Source organism: Schistocerca americana, chromosome 6 (genome assembly GCF_021461395.2).
Source record: "Schistocerca americana isolate TAMUIC-IGC-003095 chromosome 6, iqSchAmer2.1, whole genome shotgun sequence".
NCBI lineage: Eukaryota > Metazoa > Arthropoda > Insecta > Orthoptera > Acrididae > Schistocerca > Schistocerca americana.
In genome coordinates this window covers 294,742,824-294,764,067 of record NC_060124.1, presented here as the reverse complement: position 1 = coordinate 294,764,067, position 21,244 = coordinate 294,742,824, and the positions used below count along the sequence as shown (strand labels likewise).

The 21,244-nt window shown below is 44.5% G+C and overlaps 1 protein-coding gene across 1 annotated transcript in view; it reads right to left on the bottom strand.

Moving 5' to 3' along the window:
- LOC124620102 (vicilin-like seed storage protein At2g18540) overlaps positions 1-21,244 on the bottom strand; it is a 114,898-nt gene that overhangs the window by 69,561 nt on the left and 24,093 nt on the right. The window contains exon 2 of the mRNA XM_047146770.1: positions 17,569-18,182. Within this exon, the coding sequence (XP_047002726.1) occupies positions 17,569-18,182 (614 nt within the window). The remainder of the gene's footprint in view (positions 1-17,568; positions 18,183-21,244) is intronic.

Here is a 21,244-nt window from a genome sequence, read left to right as displayed (position 1 = left end):
CTGCAATCTGTAATGCTTATTTCTTCGCACAATAATTCCTGTTCCAAAGAAAGCTAGTGTTGACAGTGTGAATGCCAGGGAAGCGTCAGTTTAACAGGCCTTAGTTGCAAAATACTGAAACGAGTTACGTATAGATGAAAGAAAAAACTGGTAGAAGTCGACGTCGGGGATGATCACATTTGGTTCCGGAGAAATGTAGGAACATCCAGGGCAATATTGGTCCTACGACTTACCCTAGAAGAAATGTCTTGATAGGCAAACTTATCTTCATAGCATTCCTACATTTAGAGACGGTTTTTGACGTTGTTTACTGGAATACACACTGAAATTCTGAAGGAAGTGGGGATAAAACGAAGGGAGCGAAAGTTTATTTATAAACTGTACAGAAAAAAGTCTGCAGCTATGTCAAAGGCCATAAAAAGAGAAGCACTAGTCGAGAAAGAGAGAGAGAAAGATTGTAGTCTATCACAAGTTCATTTAATCTGTACACTGATGAACGGAAAAAAATAAGAAATTTCGAAAGGAAATTAAAGTTGAGGAAGAAGAAATAAAAGAATTCCCCTTTACCGATAACACTGTAATCCTGCCAGAGACAGTTTAGGACTTTGAACAGAAGTTGAACGGATTCTACAGCATCCTAAAAAGACTTTGTAAGAATTTTACGATAGTAAAACTAATCGAACGAAAATGGCGTGTAGTAAAAACAATGAAGCGATGATAAGGAATTAGATTAGGAAATGATTAGATGAGTTTTGGTGTTTGGGCAGCAATGATGATGGCCGAGGTAGAACGGAGATAAAATGCACAGTGGCTATAGTACGAAACGAATTTCTGAAAAAGAGAAATTCGCTAACGTGTAATATAAATTTAAGCGTTAGGAACTGTTTTTCAGAGTACTTGTCCGGAGTGTATCCTTGTGCATTAGTGAAATGAAATGTGGACGATAAGCAGTTCAGAGAAGAAGAGAAAAAAAGGTTTTGAAATGTGGTGCTACTGAAGAATGTTGAAGATTAGATGGTAGATCACGTAATTATTGAGGAGGCACTGAATCGAACTGGAGAAAAAAGAAATTTGTGGCACAATTTGACTGAAGAAAGAAGAGATCGGTTAATGGAGCGCATCATTTGGTAATGGAGGGAAGTGTGAAAGGATAAGAAATGAGGAGAGACCAAGGCACGAATACAGCAACCAAGTTGAAATAGATGTAGCTGGCAGGAGCTAGGCATTGATGAAGAGACTTGCACAGGACAGATTAGCAAGCAGAGCTGCATCAAACAAGTCTTCGGACTGAGGACTGTGCCCTCTTCAATGATACTCGAAATCCACTTCGTGGATTTCATCAACGATATGTTGTGACTGAAACTAGCTGCTGTCAAATCCAAGTTTCTGATTCCGGAGCTCACAGTAAACAAGAATTTGACAGGAATAACAAATATCTGATACGTTTCTACACATAACAAAATAGTGCAGTTCTACCACGACCTACCGCTTTATCAAGTCGCTCTGAACTAGCTTTTGGCGTTTCCCGAAAATTTGTTTATAGGGAGCTGTTTACCCACCGGTTTAAGGCATTTGAGGTCACAAAAACGAAGGATAAACGTTAATTTAAGAACAGGATTACACTGCCTGAAGACTAGAGCTATTTTAATTTATATTAGTTTTTAATTAATATACGTTTCCCTCTGTATGCTAAATTAGTTTGAATGAATACGAATGGGGTAGTAACCATACTTCAGGCCGCTATTATTTCCACAACCATTTCTGTCATCTTAAAAAATAAAAGTACAATTTTTATGAAATTTGAAACGATTGAGAGTTGTTGCGTAAAGCGTGTCATTTAAAGGAATTTTTTGTGCTGATTCTAAAACTGGTCTTCTCGAGTCTGTAATATTTTCACAGTTGTAGAGTACGTAATACGAGTATTATGGTTAGCTTTTTAGTAATATTAATTAAGCTGATGCGTTTGGGTTACAGTTGTTACGATCCTTTGGCTCCCAGGATCATTTGAATGAACGCTACTTTTCAAAACGGCCATTCAGTTGAATTTTACTGTTGCACCACATCTTCCCTTGCAAATGCGTGATGCAATTTTCGACTTAGCCAAACGAGCGTGTCTCCCATTAAAACTATTATCCTGTTATGGTCTTCACATCTTACAGAGCCTCAATAAATGGTAACAAAATATGAAGTGATGGATTTAGGTGGTTTCAACATTCTAAACTCGTATTTCTTACAGGAATCCTAAAACAGGTTCAGAAGAGTTGTATGTTATGTATGGAATCAGCACACAATAAGCAGTGGTTTGTTGTTATAAATATGTCAGAAAAAGTGGAATACACGTAACATAAATTTAGGTTTGGATCAGAGTTTTGTGCTAGGTGTCGCAATTGAATTTACTTCTATAATCGATTATGCAGTTGTATCACAATAGGGTACTATTCAAAAATATATGACTTGGGATTAGATAAATATTATTAGGAAACATGGGCAGTGGTGAAGAGAGAAATGAAACGATATGAATCCTTCGGTTTGTGCTGTTACATGAGATTGTTAAATATCAGATGAATTAATCAAGTAAGCAACGAATGCATACTTCAAGGGACTCAACGAAATAATACTTAAAACGAAAGAATACGAATGGAAGAGATGCAATGGTCCAGTGCACATTAGTCGTAATTTAAAGCTCCAGTTTGAATGGATGGTGGAAGTAAAGAATCACAAGGGCAGACCTAAACAGGAGCATACGAGGTAGTTCGTCGATGATTTGGAATGTAGCCATATGCTGAAAGAGAGGATAGCTGCAACAGGATGAATGAAAGAATGCATGAAGCCTACATTATCGTTGATGACTGACGCAATAACAGGAACGTACAACAGATCTTTTACCATCATAATTTGCAAGTGGTATGCAAAATATTTTACACATATTGAATAGCCTGGTGCATCAAGACGGATGTAATAATTCAAATCCCAGAGAACCCAGCTGCTGGCAGGTGTGATTATTATACAATATTAAAACTTAAAAAAAAAGAAATCTACAACTGCTGACATTTATAAAATCAGCTGCATTGATTGCGAAGCCTTTTATGTTGGTCAGACAGGAAGAAACTTCAGAACTAAATTCAGGGGGCATACAGAAGTAGGAAGGAAGAACGGAGAAAACAGACATATTTGCTTCCCACATAGTATCTAAATGACATATTGTCACTGATATTGCCAATAACCGCACCGTTATACATAAAGTAGAGAAAGATATTTGTATGGGCATGCAATAAAACATAGAACCGCTAAATTAATCACATTACAGCACATCAAACACTTTCTGATAGAACCAGGACAACAATCTTTTTGATATTCTTTTTTCCATTAAGAATATCATACTTATTTTGGTGCACGTGGTTGTAAATTTCAATGTTTTATTGGATATTGTGCAATACGCTTTTATTGTGAACCACAGACCTTGCTCAGTTCCTCATGGTTGCTAGCCGCATTAACACCATGTTTCTCTGCAGAGAAACTGTTTGCTGCTTCGATCTGTTTGCCATCGTTGGCTTCCTAGATCGACTTCTCGTTCATAATAGGGTTTCGAGGTCGTCTGTTGTCCTTTCTTTTCTGGCGTAACCACAAGCGCCTGAACGAAGATTCAGAACGCAAGAGAAGAGAAGGCGGTGAAACGACGTCGGCCAATGGTGCCCTGATTAGGGCCGCCTCTACAAGAGAACATCATAAACGCCGCTCCTGCTTGCCAAGGCCGCTCAGTATTCGGGAGTATTAGCACGGCCTAGCAGGGAAGGCTACGATAGCAGTGACGTGTGATCCATATCAATTGTTTGCATGGACATTGTGTATAGCAAAGGACATTTATTTAAATGTCGCCCATCGCTTGCGACCACTTGTTGTAAATACAAGTTAAGTATTGTCATTCAAACTACTAATTTGATTTTGCTTGAATTATTGTATAGCATTCCGAGAGCGCAGCAAACTTTAAGCATCCTATACTAGACGAGTGGGGAGGACCCCACAATTTCTCTTTTTGGAATAATATTTTTTAATCGTCTTCCCATTATTCATAAGTATCAGTCATTTAAATAACATTCAGTTCTTTTAAAGCATTCAACTTGTTTCTCATCACTTGCCTTTGCCTGCTTACCTACAAACACACTAAAGGCTCTCCTCGTAGTTTAACTCTCCCCTATTTAAGTGCCACCTCCTGTAACCTCTCAGCGGTTGTTTTGTGTTATCTCAGGACGCCTGACATGTAGGTTCATGTGACATACGTCGATTTTCTAGCCTGTAAGCGACTTCATACAGTATATATGTTATTACAGTGTTTTTGTGATGTTTATTGACAGGTTGTTTTATAACACCATTTAGTGTATGTAACATATGTTTTAATATAAATCTGGTTCACACTACATTATTTTTTAGTTTGTTGCTTGTATGAAGTGTGTGTAGGAGTTGTTTTGACATCCTGTATTACATATGCAGTTGCTGATATGTTCTGCTACATTATTCTGCATTTTATAAATTCTGACGTGTTTCCTCGCTTGGAACTGTGTAAATACCACTGGATAACGGCCATGAGGGCCGAAACCGGTCGTGGTTGGTAAAATAAGAAGAGAAGTGCAAATGGTGCTGGCAGTGTATTCAGAATTATTACATTGCGATCATTTCAATGAGTAGTAGCTGCTAAATATCGGCGCGAACTATTTACAAAGGATCTGAAAACTGGTAGGAGCTGGCCTAAGTGAACTTCATTTTAGGTTCAGGAGAACTGTATGAACACGCAAGACTCTACTGACCTTGCAATTTTTCTTAGAAGATACACTGAAGAAAGGCGAGCTTACTTTTGCAGCATTTGTAGCTTTAGAGACATCTGTTGGCTTTGTTGATTGGAATGTACCCCTTGACACTTTCAGGGTAGCGGGGATAAAATATAGGGAGCGAAAGGTTGTTCACGAATTGTAGAGGAACCCGAGCTGCACTTAAGGAGTTCAGGGAATTTCTAAGAGGGGTAGTTTTTAAGGAAGGAGTGAGATAGGGTTATCGCCTATACTCGGTGCTTTTGAATCTGTGCACTTAGTGAGCAATAGTGCAAACAAGAACAAATTAGGAAGGGGTATTAATGTTTAAAGAGAACCGACAATAACTTTGCAGTTTGTGTATGTAGTAATTCCATCGCAGACGCCAATGGAATGTCGGTTAAATGGAATGGATAACGTATTCAAAAGAGATTGCAAGTTGTATATTAACAAAAGTAAGACTAAGCTACTAAGCTATTAGTGTATAGTCGATTAAACAGTGTGATGCTGTAACACAGTAAGTTATTACGAGATGACATTCGTTGCAGTAAGGCACGCCGCAGTTTAGTAGGGTGGCTGCAGGATGGCTTTTTTTTTTTTTCCGCTTTGCTCACGCACAGCTGACGCTGCCTGCCGCGAGAACTGCATAGCGTATCGTTCGGTCGACGCGAAGATTCATACCCTCTACGAAACTAAATAATCCGTATTAGTTATTATCCGGGATTTTGTTGAAATTTGGTACACAGCCTTTTGTTATTAATGGAATGATGCTCTCAGAATTTTAGATTTTTATATATTATAGTTTTGGAGATAAAGATAATTACCTAAAACTCCTCAAACCTACGCCTTTTTGAAAACCTACGCTTTTTTTAAAACGAAATTAGGAACAATAACAGATTGAATTTCATTATCATTTGAAACTATTCCAAAGTTGTCAGTGCATAAAAACCAATTAATTAGAATTTGATTTTTAAAACTTTATTCACTGTGCATTACGTAATACAAAAATCGGTCAAAATTATTATTTGGTTAAATTTTGACGTATGAGTGCATGAGAATGATTGAGAGAGTGTATGTGGGACACACATTAATATTTAATATTTCATTTTACGTAAAACCTTGTACAAACGAACCGTGGGAAAGTTACGTCGCAACCACGATTCAGGTGACGTACTTTGGTGTGTGCTCGCTTTTGTATAAAAGCAGCCAGAATGGAAATTAGAGGCGGAATAAATTTATTTATCTATTTTAAGAATATTTAGCACTTCGTTTATTTTGATTAAACAAAATAAAATAATTTGAATTTTGGCTGACATTAATTGCTATCAAATTAGTGATTGGATAAAGCAAGATTTGCTGCGAGAATTATCTAGAAGAAACGTTCTGATTGGTCGTTTAGATCAACAGCCAGTAAGAATTAAGCTGTTCCCACGCGAAGAGAGGAGTGGGCATGTAGGATAGTTCCTCGAGAGGAGTCGCTTGCTAGCCGGTCTACGGTTCGCTCCTTAAAAATACTCGGCAAACAGTGAGCTAATTTCGGTTCGACCATATCGTGACTGAAGCGACTGGAGTTACGAACATTTTAATGAAAGTTTGGTGTTTCTAAATTAAATAATTTGAGAGATATGAGCGTGTGAATTTTATGGTCGTAGCAACGACTCAGTGTGTCGTGTTGCGTGCTCTGTACAGAATATTTTGGCGAGCACCTCTTACGAAGAAGGCCGATGAAAGACTGAATGTTTAACTCGCGAGTAGCTGTGGGTCTGTGACCAGTAGAACGTGAAAATTAGTCGGGACGGACTTACAAAATTCTGGCTGCTTTTCGAGTGAATATTCGGTAGACAGACATTGAACTTCGAATGATAACGTTTGACCATATTAAATACGGACTTGATAGCCATTTAGTGTTTCAGTATGAATATAAAAGCAGAGTTGATCAAACTTCAAGCGCTTTTCTGCAAGTACACTGAAGATCCCGAACGCCCGAATTTTTAATCATGAACTGTCAGGAACTGACTTTCAACTAGAGATACGCGGCTTCTAGGTGGTGAGTATTAGGTGGTGGTTTCAACAACACTGCTTTACACTGCCTAGCACGTATCTGCTACCACAGAGTGAAGGGACATCGCCAAGCAGCCTATCGAGGTAGGTGGACTGAACGATAGCGTTAACAAAAAAGAAGACGACCGACCCCACCCTGCCGCAATGGTGAGGAATAGGTTAGGAAATAAAGCGCTGAAAGTAATTTGAGGGTTTTGCTATGCTGGCAACAAAACAACTAGCGACCGCCGAACCAGAGATGATGTATGTGGTGTTCCACAATCACACGCTTCTTGGGGATTGCAGAGGCGTCTTAGTACATAAAGTTCTGATGTGGAATGTATGTCCGGAAACAAACCATTATGTGGTAAGAAAAGTCTGGACGTTAGGTCACTTTCAAATCATGCGCATTTATTGGAAACAATGAGCTCTTACCTGTATGCTCAACAGATTCCTATGGCATGAGGAGTCTTTCGAGTACTCGTCGTTGTCTACTATTCTAGGTGACGAAGAATATCCTCTTCAAATTCGAGAGCGTGGCGCGTTTGCGGAGCACCACCTTACTAGTTGTTAACATTCTAATTTCTCGAGGGCGTTATTGTAGTCAAACGAAAATAGCGTGTAACGTCATAATTACTACAGGGACTGACTACAGAGCCATTTTCTAAGTTTGGCTACTAGCGTGAAGTGGGATGTTTCAAAATGATCCGACCTTCATACTCATTTTATAACCAAATTTACATTTCCGGACACGTATTCCTTGTCAAATCTACAATATATCTACTAAGCCCCTCTACAGCCCCTGTAGGATTCGGAGTGTGACAGGACCGCTGTAGTTCTTGTATACGAGAGTATCGTACATAAACATCTGTATACATAAACAATCTGCGGTTGTCTGCTGATGATGATGTGGCGTACGGTAAGGTGTCAAAGTTGAGTGACTGTAGGAAGATATGACTTATACATAGTTTGTGGTTGGTATGATAAATGACAGCTAACTCTAAATGTGGAAAAATGTAAGTTAACGCGAATGAGTAGGAAGAACAAATCTGTAATGTTCGGATATTACTAGTGTCCTGCTTGACACAGTCAAGTCTTTTAAATATCTGGGCGTAACGCTGCAAAGCGATATGGAATGGAATGAACACGAGAGAACTATGGTGGTGAAGGAAAATGGTCGACTCACATTTATTGGGAGAATTTTAGGAAAGAGTGGTTCACTTGTAAAGGAGACCTCATGTAGGATGCTGGTGCGATCTGTTTTTTAATACTGCTTGCGTATCTGGGATCCGTACAAAGTGGGACTGAAGGGAGACATCGAAGCATTTCAGAGGCGAGCTGCTAGATTTGTTCCCGGTGGATTTGAACAATACGTATTACGGAGGTGGTTCGTGAATCCCATTGGGAATCCCTGGAGGGACGGCGACGTTATTTTCGAGAAGCACTATTGAGAGAATTTAGTGAACCGGCATTTGAAGTTGACTGCCAAACGATTCTACTGCCGCCAAAACACACTGCGCGTAATGACCACAAAGATATTATGGCTCCTACGGAGGCATATAGATAGTCGTTTTTCCCTCGATCTATTTGCGAGTGGAACAGGACTTATTGGTACAAGGTACCCTCCGCCACGCACCGTATGATGGGTGGCTTGCTTGCCGAGAATCTATGTAGAAGTAGATGCAGAATCGTGAAACAAACTTGATAATGTAGAAGGCCAGAAGGCCAATAATAAGAAATGAGTTTCTGAAAACAAAAACTGTTTCACCTAATACGAATTTTAGTTCTAAAAGCCTTTTCTGAGGGTATTTTTAAGGAGTGTAACTTCGTTCGGATGTGAAAAGTAGACGATAAACGGTTTACACGGGAAGAGAATAGGTGGCTCTGAGATGAAATGCTACAGAAGAATGCTGAAGATCAGATGGGTAGAACGGGCAACTGATGTGGAGGGGCGTATTTAGTCGAATTGGAGAGAAAATAAATTCACGGCATAACTGTACTAAAATACGGAATCAGGATATGGGGCGCTACTCGAGCCAAGAAGAAACCATCATATGGTTATATTGGGTGGCCTGAGGGTGTGGAAACTGTAGTGGGAGACATAGGATTGAATAAAATACGCAGTGTCGAGTGAATATACTTCTAGGTTGAGATGAAAAAGCTTACGTAGGAGAGTCTAGCGTGGAGAGCTGAGCCAAACTAGTCTTCGGACTGAAGACCGCAACAAAAATAAAACTATATCCAAACTTTCAAATTAGTGGTGCCTGCTGTTTCAGTCGCCCTTCCATTGAGAGGACGAGGTCTAATTTTTGGCATGTGCCGTTAACTCGTGCTCCTTTGTACGTTTGTCAGTATATGTTACACGATCTCTGTGTAGTTTTTCCTCCAGCCAATCGCCATGGGATTGGGCGGGGGAGGAGGGGGGGGGGGGGGAGGAGGAGGATGGAGCACGAATGTGGGGAAGTGTGTTCTGAAGAGCACAGCAGTTGGTGTCGAGCGGTGAGCAGTACGTGCTTCGTAACAAGTTGTCTTCCAGGTGAAGCAGTGTGAACGAGGCTGTGGTGGTAAACACGACGGAGTGCACAGTAATATGTGTGCCTAGCGGCATGTCAGATGTATTTCGGTGCCTGTTGCTGCGTGCCGGGCATGTTGTTCCGGAAGAAGCAGCAATAACGCAGTAATGGTCTGACAATTCTGTTGGCACTAAATAAAATAAGGAGCTATTGATGGTTTTGAAGCTGGTGGTCTGAGTGGCTATATACGAATTCTGAGAAGCATTTCTGACTTACGGAGTATTTATTCAGATGTCTTCTTTGTTGTCGCCGCATCATACTGGTGTGAGGCCAGCTGACTGGTTCATTCTCGTTCCATGTATAGGCCTTCCTCGCTGTGTTATAATTAATCCGTATTATTTGTTACGTGAGGTCTATTCACGGAGTAAGCGCAATTCTACGTTGTGCCCTCGATGTTGAACTTAATTTCGTAATAAGAGTTGATTTTTGCATTATTTCGTTCACCACTTCAAGTGGTGGAATTATTGTTGTTAATATTAATAAGTAAATTAGACTTTTATTAACTGAGTCGGAGGATTGTCAACTTTTTGAAAAGATGTGTGGATGATAAGAAATCCTTCATCTAAGGGCGTTACGTGGCGAGTGAATTGCAATGTTTGAACTTTCATTCACTGAGATACTTTTATGCTCAATAAGTCGATTGTATTCGAAATGTTTTATTTATGGCCAGATTGATCCTCCTTACTCCTATCTTGGAATAGGTGCTATTACATAAAACCAGTACTCTAATACTGGTCTGTTATCTGTATTTTGTTGTGCGAACTGGCTAAAATAAGTAATGGATTAAATTAGCATGCAAATATATACGAGTACATACTTGCATTCACTGCATGTTCTTTAGTTGCTAACTATATTTTCGTGTAATACCACTAGTGGAAACTCGATTACCTATAACATTCGTCACTCCGGGAATTTCGAGTTTTGTAGTGAGGTCTGCCTAATGGAACCTGTGTCTCACGTTGTAATTGTCGTAGTATTACTAACAAGTAGCGGTACAGACGGCCTACACACGGAAACACGTGCCTGCTGTTTTCTATAAGCGTCATGTGTTACATAGAGCTGGATAAATAACTTTGTTGGAATATAGCGAGTCCGGCCATACCAGACATGAGTCAGAAGGAAACGCCGTCGGAAAGGTAGCTGTGGTAGGCGACGGGCCAGGCGGCTGCGGAGCTGCCCCCAGGAAGCCCCCTGAAGGTGGGACGCAGCGCCGCCCTGATGAAGGCACTTACCCGCAGGGACCGACTGCTGACGTCTGCCCTTCACAACTCCGCTGCCTTCCCTGGTTTCAGTCAGCGTTGCTGTAGCAAACCACAGGCCGTCTCACATTTCCAAAACGTTTCCCCTGATTCTGCCACTTACCAAGCGACTGCTCCGCTCCCTTTGGGCTAGTGGGAAGTGCTCCTTGCCGGAGAAGGTAGCGAGGCTGTAAACTAATGCGATCAGCAGAAGAATGATGCACATCTGCATCTATCAATACTGAGGATTATGTAAGGGTGGTAAGAGTTTACTTACGGAGTGCGGCGGTCTAAGGGACCGGAGTACTTACATTACTAGTATGTATACCACCTGCACCGTTAGTGAATGGCGTGTAGGAATAATGACTATCGGCAAACCATCGTATGAGTACTAATTCTTAAAATTTTCTCCTAGTGGTCATTTCCCGAGACGTATGTTGGTGTATTGACCATTGGGAAGTAAGCTCTCGGAGGTTTAGCAGTAAACTTGTCTGTGAAGCACAACGCCTTTCTTGCAGCGTCTATAACTGCGTGTCATTGAGCATCTTGGTAAGTCTCTCGAACAATTTCATAATGAAACTAGCTACTTAAAGTTGGATTTTTCTCTTTTTTCCATTAATCCAACAAGGGTCCAAAACAACTGCAAGAATCGAACGAACATATGATTAATGAAACACTTCCTTCGATGAACCGGAATCTGGCTTTCGGTCTTCGTGCATTAGTTTTATGTTGTCACTAGCTGAGTAACCAGTGTTAGTCGCGTATGTATTTATTCCAGTCTTCTGTTTGCCAGTCTCCTTCCCCCACCCCACTTTGTCCATCTCCTTCCCCCCTTCCCGCCCCTCCCCCCCTGCCCGAGGTATTCCTGCCTGTCGTAAGAGGCAACTGAAAGGAGTCTCACAGGTTTCGGCCTTTATGTGATGGTCCACTGTAGGGTTTGACCTCCAGTTTTCAAAATTTTCCCGAAGAGCGAGCCAATTGGGGAAGGGCGCCTTACATAGGGCATAGTGTCCATCATGCGCTGAGATCTCCTGCATCCCTCGACAACGTGCATCCGCACTTCCACTCATCCTCCAGCTGTTGGGCGTGGTCACGCTCCTTGGTGCGTTTTCCTCCATCCTCTGTGCAGTATCGCTTTCTGTGCTGTCGACGATAATGGACTTCTTAGCTCGTTTGCGCCTGATATACAGCACGGTGGTGGGGCATCTTGTACCCTGTTGGTTGTAGCCCCCTGACCACAAAGGGACAGCTCTGTTGATGCTTGCGCCGTTAACTCCCCACATATGCCAAGGAGTAGATGCCTGTCACCCTGGGGCATCGAGACTCTCAGCAATGGCAAGCCTGCCAGGTGGCCTTTGCTGTGAGTGGGTGGCGCCCATAGTGGGAGGAGGGGAGGGGACTTGCCGGAGAGGGTGGCGTCAGGGCAGATGGCAGCCACACCATGAAGTGTAGTACGTCATCTCTTTCTGGTGGTCAAACACTAGCAGTCTCTAAGTGGTCTAGGTCTAACTTCAGTGCTAAGAAATACGACACCAAATCGTTCCCCTCTCTGGCCATGCCATGGGAGGAACGCCAAGCTAAGGATGTCAGCATAGATTATTCAGCACAGTAGCTTGTATTTACGAGAGTTGATGGGGAATCTTTCTTGTCAACGAAACCTGAGGTATTTTGTGGAGCGTTTAGAGGACTAGTTTGGGGAGCTGGAAGGCTTTTCCAAAATGCGATCAGGGTCGGTCTTGATCAAAACAGCATTCTCTGCCCAGTCACAGGCAATACTCGGCTGTGACAAGCTGAGGGGTGTTTCTATCACACATCATAAGAGCTTCAATATGGGCCAGGGTATCATATTTCAGAGAGAACTTCTTTTGCAGTCTGACGATTAGCTGCGCGCCGATTTAGAGCGGCGAGATGTCCATTTCGTCTGTTGCGTCCACTGGGTCCGAGGGATAATCAGGTTGCCACTGGTGCCTTCACTTTGGCCTTCGAGGGCGACACATTACCCGAGAAGTTCAAGGTGATGGTCAACTGCTGTGACGGCAAGCCATATATCCCTCCCCCAATGTGCTGCTTTAAGTGCTGAAAGTTCGCCCATATGTCTTCCCGCTGTACTTCCAGCGTCACCTGTCGGGATTGTTGACGTCATTCACATTCCAATACTCTGTGTGACCCGCCTCCAATCTGTGTCAACTGCCTTGCTCGCCAGACTGCACGATTCTCCAGAAAGAAACAAAAATATTGGAATAAGACCCTGGACAGCCTGACCTACATTGAGACAGAGAGATGTGAGATGCTACATCTTGTGCATGTGATGTCAACCTACACCGCCGCTACGAAAACGTTTCTACCATCATCTGTTTCGCCATGTACAGTTGGCTCTCAGAGCTATCAGACTCCACCTGCTCCCTTGGTGGTGGGGGGGCACTTCCCTCCCTATTGATCTTGCACAGCCTACTTCAGGAGCAACCGCCCCCCCCCCCCAAACCATCCAGGACATCAGTCCCCACTTCTCAGCCGCAGAAGCGTAAGTCTTCCTTGGCTCCTCTCACCAGGAAGGGATCCCTTTGTCACTCCCTTCATAGGTTCCTACCAGTGGCAAAGCTGAAACCCACCTGTGGCTGAAGCAACCACAGGTAGCTGGTCATAGAGCTTCATAGTCCTCCTGTGTCCCTGAGACTGAATCGATGTAGCCCTCCCTACCGACAAACCTAAGGAGCAGCGAGAGAAACATAAAAAGAAAAAGATCCCCAAGAACCAAGGCATTGCAGTGGCACCCACGCCACGACTACCGACTAGCTCTGTGTCTGAGGATGAGGTGGAGATTCCGGCATCCGCTGAGGACCTAGATCTCGCTGGGCTCTCGGGCACAATGAATGTCGATCGCACAGGTACTCATTTGGTGTCAGCAGGTGACACTGATGCGTAGATTGACTCATCTAATGTTTCATGCCTTCCCAGTCTCACGATCACGTAATCCTCCAGGGGAATTGCGACACTTTTTTCCACCACCTGACAGAGCTATGGCAACTGTTAAGCTTCACACCTGCTTTCTGAATTGCCATCCAGGAAACCTGGTTCGCGACAATGTGGAACCTTGGCCTCTGCGGCTATATGGGTATTACAGGAACCATAGCGATTATAATAGAGTGTCTGGTGGAGAAACTGTGCCCCTTGAAACTCCTCTTGAAGCTGTGGCTGTCAGGATAAGGACGACGCAGGAAATAACTTTTGGCAATGTATATCTTCCTCCTGATGGTGCAGTACCCCTGAACATATTGCCTGCACTGATCGATCAACTGCTGAAACCTTTCTTTCTTTTGGGAGATTTTATCGCCCATAACCCCTTGTGGGGTGGCGCCATGCTTACAGGCCGAGGTAGGGAGGTCGAAAATTTACTGTCACAGCTCGACCTCTGCCTCTTAAATACAGGTGCCCCCACACATTTCACTGTGGCACATGGCACATATTCGGCCATTGATCTCTCGGTTTGCAGTCCTGGCCTTCTCCCATCTATCCACTAGAGAACATATATCTGTGTGGTAGTGACCACTTCAGCATCCTCCTGATACTCCCCCATCGTCATGCCCACGGACGCCTATCCACATGGGCTTTAAAAATGGCAGACAGGGAATCCTTTACCTCTGCTGTCGCCACTGTATCTACCTCACATAGTGCCATCGATGTTGTCACTATAACAATCGTTTCTGCGGCGGAAAACGCGATCCCTCGTATTTTAGTGTGCCCCCAGTGAAAGACAGACCCTGGGTGGTCACCAGAAATCCGTGGGACAATTACAGAGCGTCGGCGAGCTCTACAGCGGAATAAGCGGCACATTTCTCTAGAGCACCTAGAAGCCTTTAAGTGGCTTTGCCCCTCGTTCGCCAGCTTGTAAAGCGACGGAAACAGGAGTGTTGGGAGAGGTCTGTGTCGACTATTGGGTGCCATACGTCACCTTCCCAAGTCTGGACGATGATCAGACGTCTTTTTGGGTACCAGACCCCAACAGGTGTCCCTGGCGTTAACATAAGTGGCGCATAATCTACAGACGCAAGCGCAGTTGCCGAGCACTTAGGTGAGCATTGTGCTCGTGCCTCTGCATTGGAGAACTACCCCCAGCCTTTCACACTCTCAAACGGCGCCTGGAAGGGAAAGTCCTCTCGACCACCACGCGCCACAGTGAACCCTATAACTCACCATTTACAGAGTGGGAGCTCCTCAGCGCCCTTGCACATTGCCCCGACACAGCTTCTGGGCCGGATCGGATCTACAGTCAGATGAATAAACATCCCTTGTCTGACCGCAAGCCACATCTCTTCCTCATGTTCAACCAGATCTGGTGCGATGGCGTCTTTCTATCGCAATGGTGGGAGAGCACCACCATTCCGATGCTCAAACCTGATGAAAACCCACTTGATGTTGATAGCCACCGGCCCATCAGCCTCACCAACTTTCTTTGTAAGCTGCTGGAACGTAAGGTGTGACAGTGGTTAAGATGGGTCCTGGTGTCACGTGACCTACTGGCTCCATGCCAGGGCGGATTCCGCCAGGGTCGCTATACCACTGAAAATCTTGCGTCCCTCGAGTCTGCCATCTGAACAGCATTTCCAGACGCCAACATATGGTTACCGTGTTTTTTGACTTACGTAAAGCATACGACACGACCTGGCGACATCATATTCTTGACACTTGGTAAGAGATGGGTCTCCGGGGCCCTCTCCCGATTTTTTTCCAAAATTTCATGTCGCTTTGTAGTTTCCGTGTTAAAGTCGGTGCCTCCCATAGTTCTTATATATGGCCTTCTGCAGGGATCTGTATTCAGCGTCTCTATGTTTAGTGGCTATTAACCGTCTAGCAGTAGCTGTATGGCCGTCGGTCTCACTTTCTCTTTATGCGAATGACTTCGACATTTTGTACTGCTCCTTCAGGGCTGGTGTTGCTGAGCGGCGCCTACAGGGAGCCATTCGCAACGAGCAGTCATGGGCCCTAGCCCATGACTTAGTGTTCATCCGCGAAGTCGTATGTCATGCGTTTCTGTCGGCGTCACACAGTTTATCCAGAACGATAACTTCACCTTAATGACGATACACTCACTGTAGTGGAGACATACCGATTCTTAGGACTGGTTTTCGACGCCCTATTGACTTGGCTACCTCACCTTCGTTAGTTTAAATGGAAGTGCTGGCACCACCTTAGTGCCCTCCGCTGCCTGAACAACACCAATTGGGGTACAGATCACTCTACTCTGCTGCAGCTCTACAGAGCCCTTGTTCAGCCCCGCCTTGACTATGGGAGTCTGGTGTGTGGTTCGGCGGCGCCCTCAGCGTTGTGTTTACTCGACGCAGTTCACAACTGTGGCGTTTGTCTAGCGACAGGAGCTTCAGGACGAGTCAAGTGAGCAGTGTCCTTGTGGAGGAACGGAGTCCCTCCATTTAAGGTTAGGCGTTCACAATTGCACGCCAGTTACGTTGCACACGTTCGTAGTTCTCCTGAGCATCCGAATTACCGACTTTTTTACCCAACCACGGTGGTTATCCCCCGTCTCGGCGGCCCAGGTCAGGGCTTAGGATTGCTGTTGGTGTCCGGTCCCTTCTGTCTGGAGTCCTTTCCGTTGCCACCTCCACTCAAGGTCCTTTCACGTACATCACTATGCCGCATATTCTTGCTAACCTTTCGCATGGCTCTAAGGACTCCATTAACCCTGTGGCTCACCGCTATCACGTCCTCTCGATTCTCGACATGTACTGGGGCCATGAAGTGGTTTACACTGGTGGCTCGATGGCTGATGGTCACATAGGCTTTGCGTATGTTCATGGACATATTGAACAGCACTCCTTTCCAGATGACTGCAGTGTTTTCACTGCAGAGGCGGCGGCGGCCATATCTCGTGCTCTTGAACACTTCCACTCATGCCTTGGCGACTCATTTCTCCTGTGTACGGACTCTTTGAGCAGCCTAGAAGCTATTGACCAGTGCTACCTTCTCCATCCTTCGGTAGCGTCCATTCAGGAGTCCATTTAAGTCCTGGAACGGTCCTGTCGTTCAGTGGTGTTGGTTTGGACCCCTAGGACACTTCGAAATTCCAGGCAACGAACTTAGCTACAGGTTGGCCAAACAGGCTATATGGAAACTGCTTCTGGAGATGGGCATCTGCGAAACTGACCTGCGTTGTGTCTTACGCTGCAGGGTTTTTCGGCTTGGGGAGACGAAATGGTATAACAGTAATCTCTACAAACGGCGTGTCATCAAGGAGACAACGGATGTGTGGAAGTCTTCCATGCGGTCCTCTCACAGAGAATTAGTTGACGTCTGCTAGTTCCACATTGGCCACATGTGGCTAACGCATGGTTATCTCCTCTGTCGTGAGTACCCAGTGCTGTGTAGCTGTGGCTCGCAAAAGATAGTCGTCCACCTTTTGCTGGGGTGCCCACTTTTAGCCGCTCTGCGGAGGACTTTTAACTTTCCCAGCACCCTACCTTCTTTGTTGGGCGACAATGCCTCAACAGCAGCTCTATTTTACGTTTTTTCTGTTTTGTTCCTGAGGGTTGGTTTTATCATTTGATCAAAGTTTTAGCGCATGTCCTTTCTGCCTCTGTGTCCTCCACCCTAGTGATTTTAGGGTGGAGGTTTTGATGTGTTGCAGAGTGGCTGGCTTCTCATGGTCAGCCAGCCATGGTAATCTGCTCTCTTGTTTTGATCTCCTCTACATGTGTCTTGCGTCTCTCTGTGTTTCTCTTGTCCGATTTTGTCCACTTTGGTGTTTGTTGCCCTTCTGTCGTCCTTCTAGTTTTCTCCTTCCGTCCAGCCGTGTTCCATATGTCTTGGTTATTTTATTCCTTCCCTTGTGGAATTATTTTAATCGGAACGAGGGACGGATGACCTAGCAGGTTGGTCCCTCCCCTCTCTTTTAAACGAACCAACCAAACAATCCATCTCTTCTTCCTCTTCCTCCTCTTCCTCTTCCTCTTCCTCCTCCTGCTCTTCCTCTTCCTCCTCTTCCTCCTCCTGCTCTTCCTCTTCCTCCTCTTCCTCTTCCTCCTCTTCCTCTTCCTCCTCTTCCTCTTCCTCCTCTTCCTCTTCCTCCTCTTCCTCTTCCTCCTCTTCCTCTTCCTCCTCTTCCTCTTCCTCCTCTTCCTCTTCCTCCTCTTCCTCTTCCTCCTCTTCCTCTTCCTCCCTCTTCCTCCTCTTCCTCCCTCTTCCTCCTCTTCCTCCTCTTCCTCTTCCTCCTCTTCCTCCTCTTCCTCCTCTTCCTCCTCTTCCTCCTCTTCCTCCTCTTCCTCCTCTTCCTCCTCTTCCTCCTCTTCCTCCTCTTCCTCCTCTTCCTCCTCTTCCTCCTCTTCCTCCTCTTCCTCCTCTTCCTCCTCCTCTTCCTCCTCTTCCTCTTCCTCCTCTTCCTCCTCTTCCTCCTCTTCCTCTTCCTCCTCTTCCTCTTCCTCCTCTTCCTCCTCTTCCTCTTCCTCCTCTTCCTCCTCTTCCTCTTCCTCCTCTTCCTCTTCCTCCTCTTCCTCCTCCTCCTCTTCCTCCTCCTCTTTTACCTCCTCTCACCTTTATATGCCCCTCATGTGTCTGTCCATCTCCTCCTGCATCTCTCCGTCTCTTCCTATCCATCTTCCTGTCCATCACGTCGTACCCTCTCTCTGTCCATCTCCTTCCTTTCCCTCTCTCTGCCCATCTTGGTCTCCCTGTCTATGCCCATCTCCTTTTCTTCCACCGAGCGAGGTGGCGCAGTGGTTACACACTGGACTCGCATTCGGAAGGACGACGGTTCAATCCCGCGTCCGGCCATCCTGATTTAGGTTTTCCGTGATTTCCCTAAATCACTCAGGGCAAATGCCGGGATGGTTCCTCTGAAAGGGCACGGCCGACTTCCTTCCCCATCCTTCCCTAATCCGATGAGACCGATGACCACGCTGTCTGGTCTCCTTCCCCAAACCAACCAACCAACCTTTTCTTCCCCCTCCTCTGTCCATCTCCTCCTCTCTGTCACTGCATATCCTCCTTCCCCTGTCTCTCTCTACTTCAACCCCCACCCCAGTAGTTGGTCGTTCTCATCGCAGAGCACTTCTTCCCTTATAATAAGTAATATGTGGCAGTTTGACTGCATGAACAATGAAATTGTAGTAAGCGATAAATGTTTTTCCTTTCATTATTTCGTAGAGTTCGTTAGCGAGCAGAAGTTTCGTGAAGGTTTAAAATATCTTAAGTATATTGCAAGTAGCTAAGTGCTTTCATTCTCAAATACTGAATGAATAAAGCCTTGGTATTCGCGCGCCGTAGACTACTTTTCCTTTTTATCCCCAACGCCCACCGCATGGACAGCGCTTCTTTACATTCAGTAAGTGATATGCGTACGGAGTTGGGCTGAAATCGATCCCGTGGTTTAGGAGTAGATTTGTGAAGTTTATAATTATACCTTTTATAGTATGGGTGTATAGGTGTATAGATTCCGACATGTTCGTATAGTGTACGAGACAGGGAGGCGAACCACAATTAGATCGGGTCCGTGCGTCGGAATGACGACCGTGGACTGGTACACTGGCCAGCCTCATTAGGCCGTTAGTTAGGCTCGTTAAGGCAGCTGTCGGCTAAATTCCACCTCAGAGAATACGATACACTAACAGTTGAAATACGATCACACACAGAACAAAGTATATTTCCAACGTGGCTGTAGTAGTTTGTAGCGTTAAAACATACACTGCTGCGTTATCCATGACAGCGCGTCCCAGCAAGCTATTTGAATGCGCTGTCTCGCCTGGGTAGCTCAAGTCTCTCGGCACTTTGAAGGAGCAGACTGCAGGCAGCGGCATCTGAAAGCCCGACGTAAGCAATAATCCAATTAGGCCGACCAATCACAGGCGATGCAGAGCTGAATGTCAAATCTCCGATTAAACTTCGAAAGCGAGGATCCCCACATGTTCCAGACCTTTGCGCATCTGAGGCAAAGATGTCTCGTGATTTGTCGGTGCCTCCCTCTGACATTCATACAGCCGGGAACCGTTGATTTCTGCCTACTGTACAAAAATTGAAGTCGTTGCATTGTGTGTCCTGCGTCTGTTCTCTTCGTTTGGCTAAAAGGTGGGTGGTGGAAGATAATTCCTCTCGCACCGTTCCTATGTTTCAGAACAGATAGTAAATATTTCAGGAAACGTATTTGTGGACTATTTCGTAGTAAAAATTTCTATAAACATCAATGCAATATTTATTATTATTTTGGTTATTTGCTTATTTAATTTGGTCTGATTAGGACCATGAGATCCTCTCTTACATCGGACAAGTGTTCCACAGTTTCAATATGACAGTAGAGAAGAGAGAGGGTATGCAAATCTCTGGGCTTGTCTGCACCCAACCAGGATAGCTGTGCATATGGTAGTGAAATATGACCTAACAGTTGAAGATCACAGATACAATGATCATAGGCATCCGTAACTAGTTCCAGGAGCAGTGAGCTTTTCTGAGAAAGACCTTACAGGATAACATCGCTGTAATCACTAATTTGAAGTATAGGTGATGGTACGAGTTTCTTTCTGAGGTCGAGAGGGAACAGTTATTCATGTTTTTGAGAGCATGGAGAGTGTTGATGCCTTCTTGGAAATTGCAGTTACATGGCCTGTCCAATTTAGAATTTCATCTGTTATTATTCATAGATTCTTTGTTGAGGAAGAGAAGTTGGTGTTTGGAATTCCAGATATTTCTGGCTAATGAGCCTAGAATGTCCAAGCAGTACCGCTTGGGTATTGTGATTGGCTGGGCTCTGACCCTGTAATCTGTGCCCATTTCGATAGTGCACACAGATCGGTAAGGAGATTCTATATAGCTCTCTTCAGGTTTACTAGTTTTGCACCTTGATGCTACTAGAAGTAATCAGCGTACATGGGGAATTTGCAGGAGGACAAAACTGATGATACAACACTGCCGTGCAGTGAAGAGAGGATAGGACCTAACACCGAACCGTAGGGGAAGACTGATACTACCTGCTTCCATTGTGACTTAATGGTGGCGGACATGACGAATTGCTGGCGAGGCGTCAGATATGAGGGAAGTTACTGCACTTGACTTTACGAGAAATTTAGACTGCTACGTTTGGCAAGTAAAATGTCGAATTGACAGTGTCGGAGGCTTTGCTGAAGTCTAAAAGCACATGACACTCGCCTCTTGTGTTCCCATGGCAAGCGTCATGTCATATGTTACCTTGATTGAGACAGATATTGTGCTGCAACGTTTACGGAAAGGTGAGTGGTATTCGTCTAGAAGGCTCTTTGCAGTTCGGTTTGATATTCTGGAGGGAACAAATAGATTTTGTGTTGATACGATAATTCTTTTGTAATAAAAGTGTAGTTACTCACGTGAAGAGTCCTGAACGCTAAAGCAACATTCTCTGATCCGTGTAAAGTTGTGCGGCAACATCACTAGTTCGTTGGACTTTACACTTCTGTATTTCAGGATGAATGACTAGCGATGGCAAAAATGAAGACGTGAACACAAAAGACAAATCAATGGTTGCAAATGTTCATAAAACAACCCTAACTAAAATACGTTGAAACTACAGAGCACCGTGGTAAGGTACTATACTCAAATTCTGGAGGGCGTTGCTTCAAAC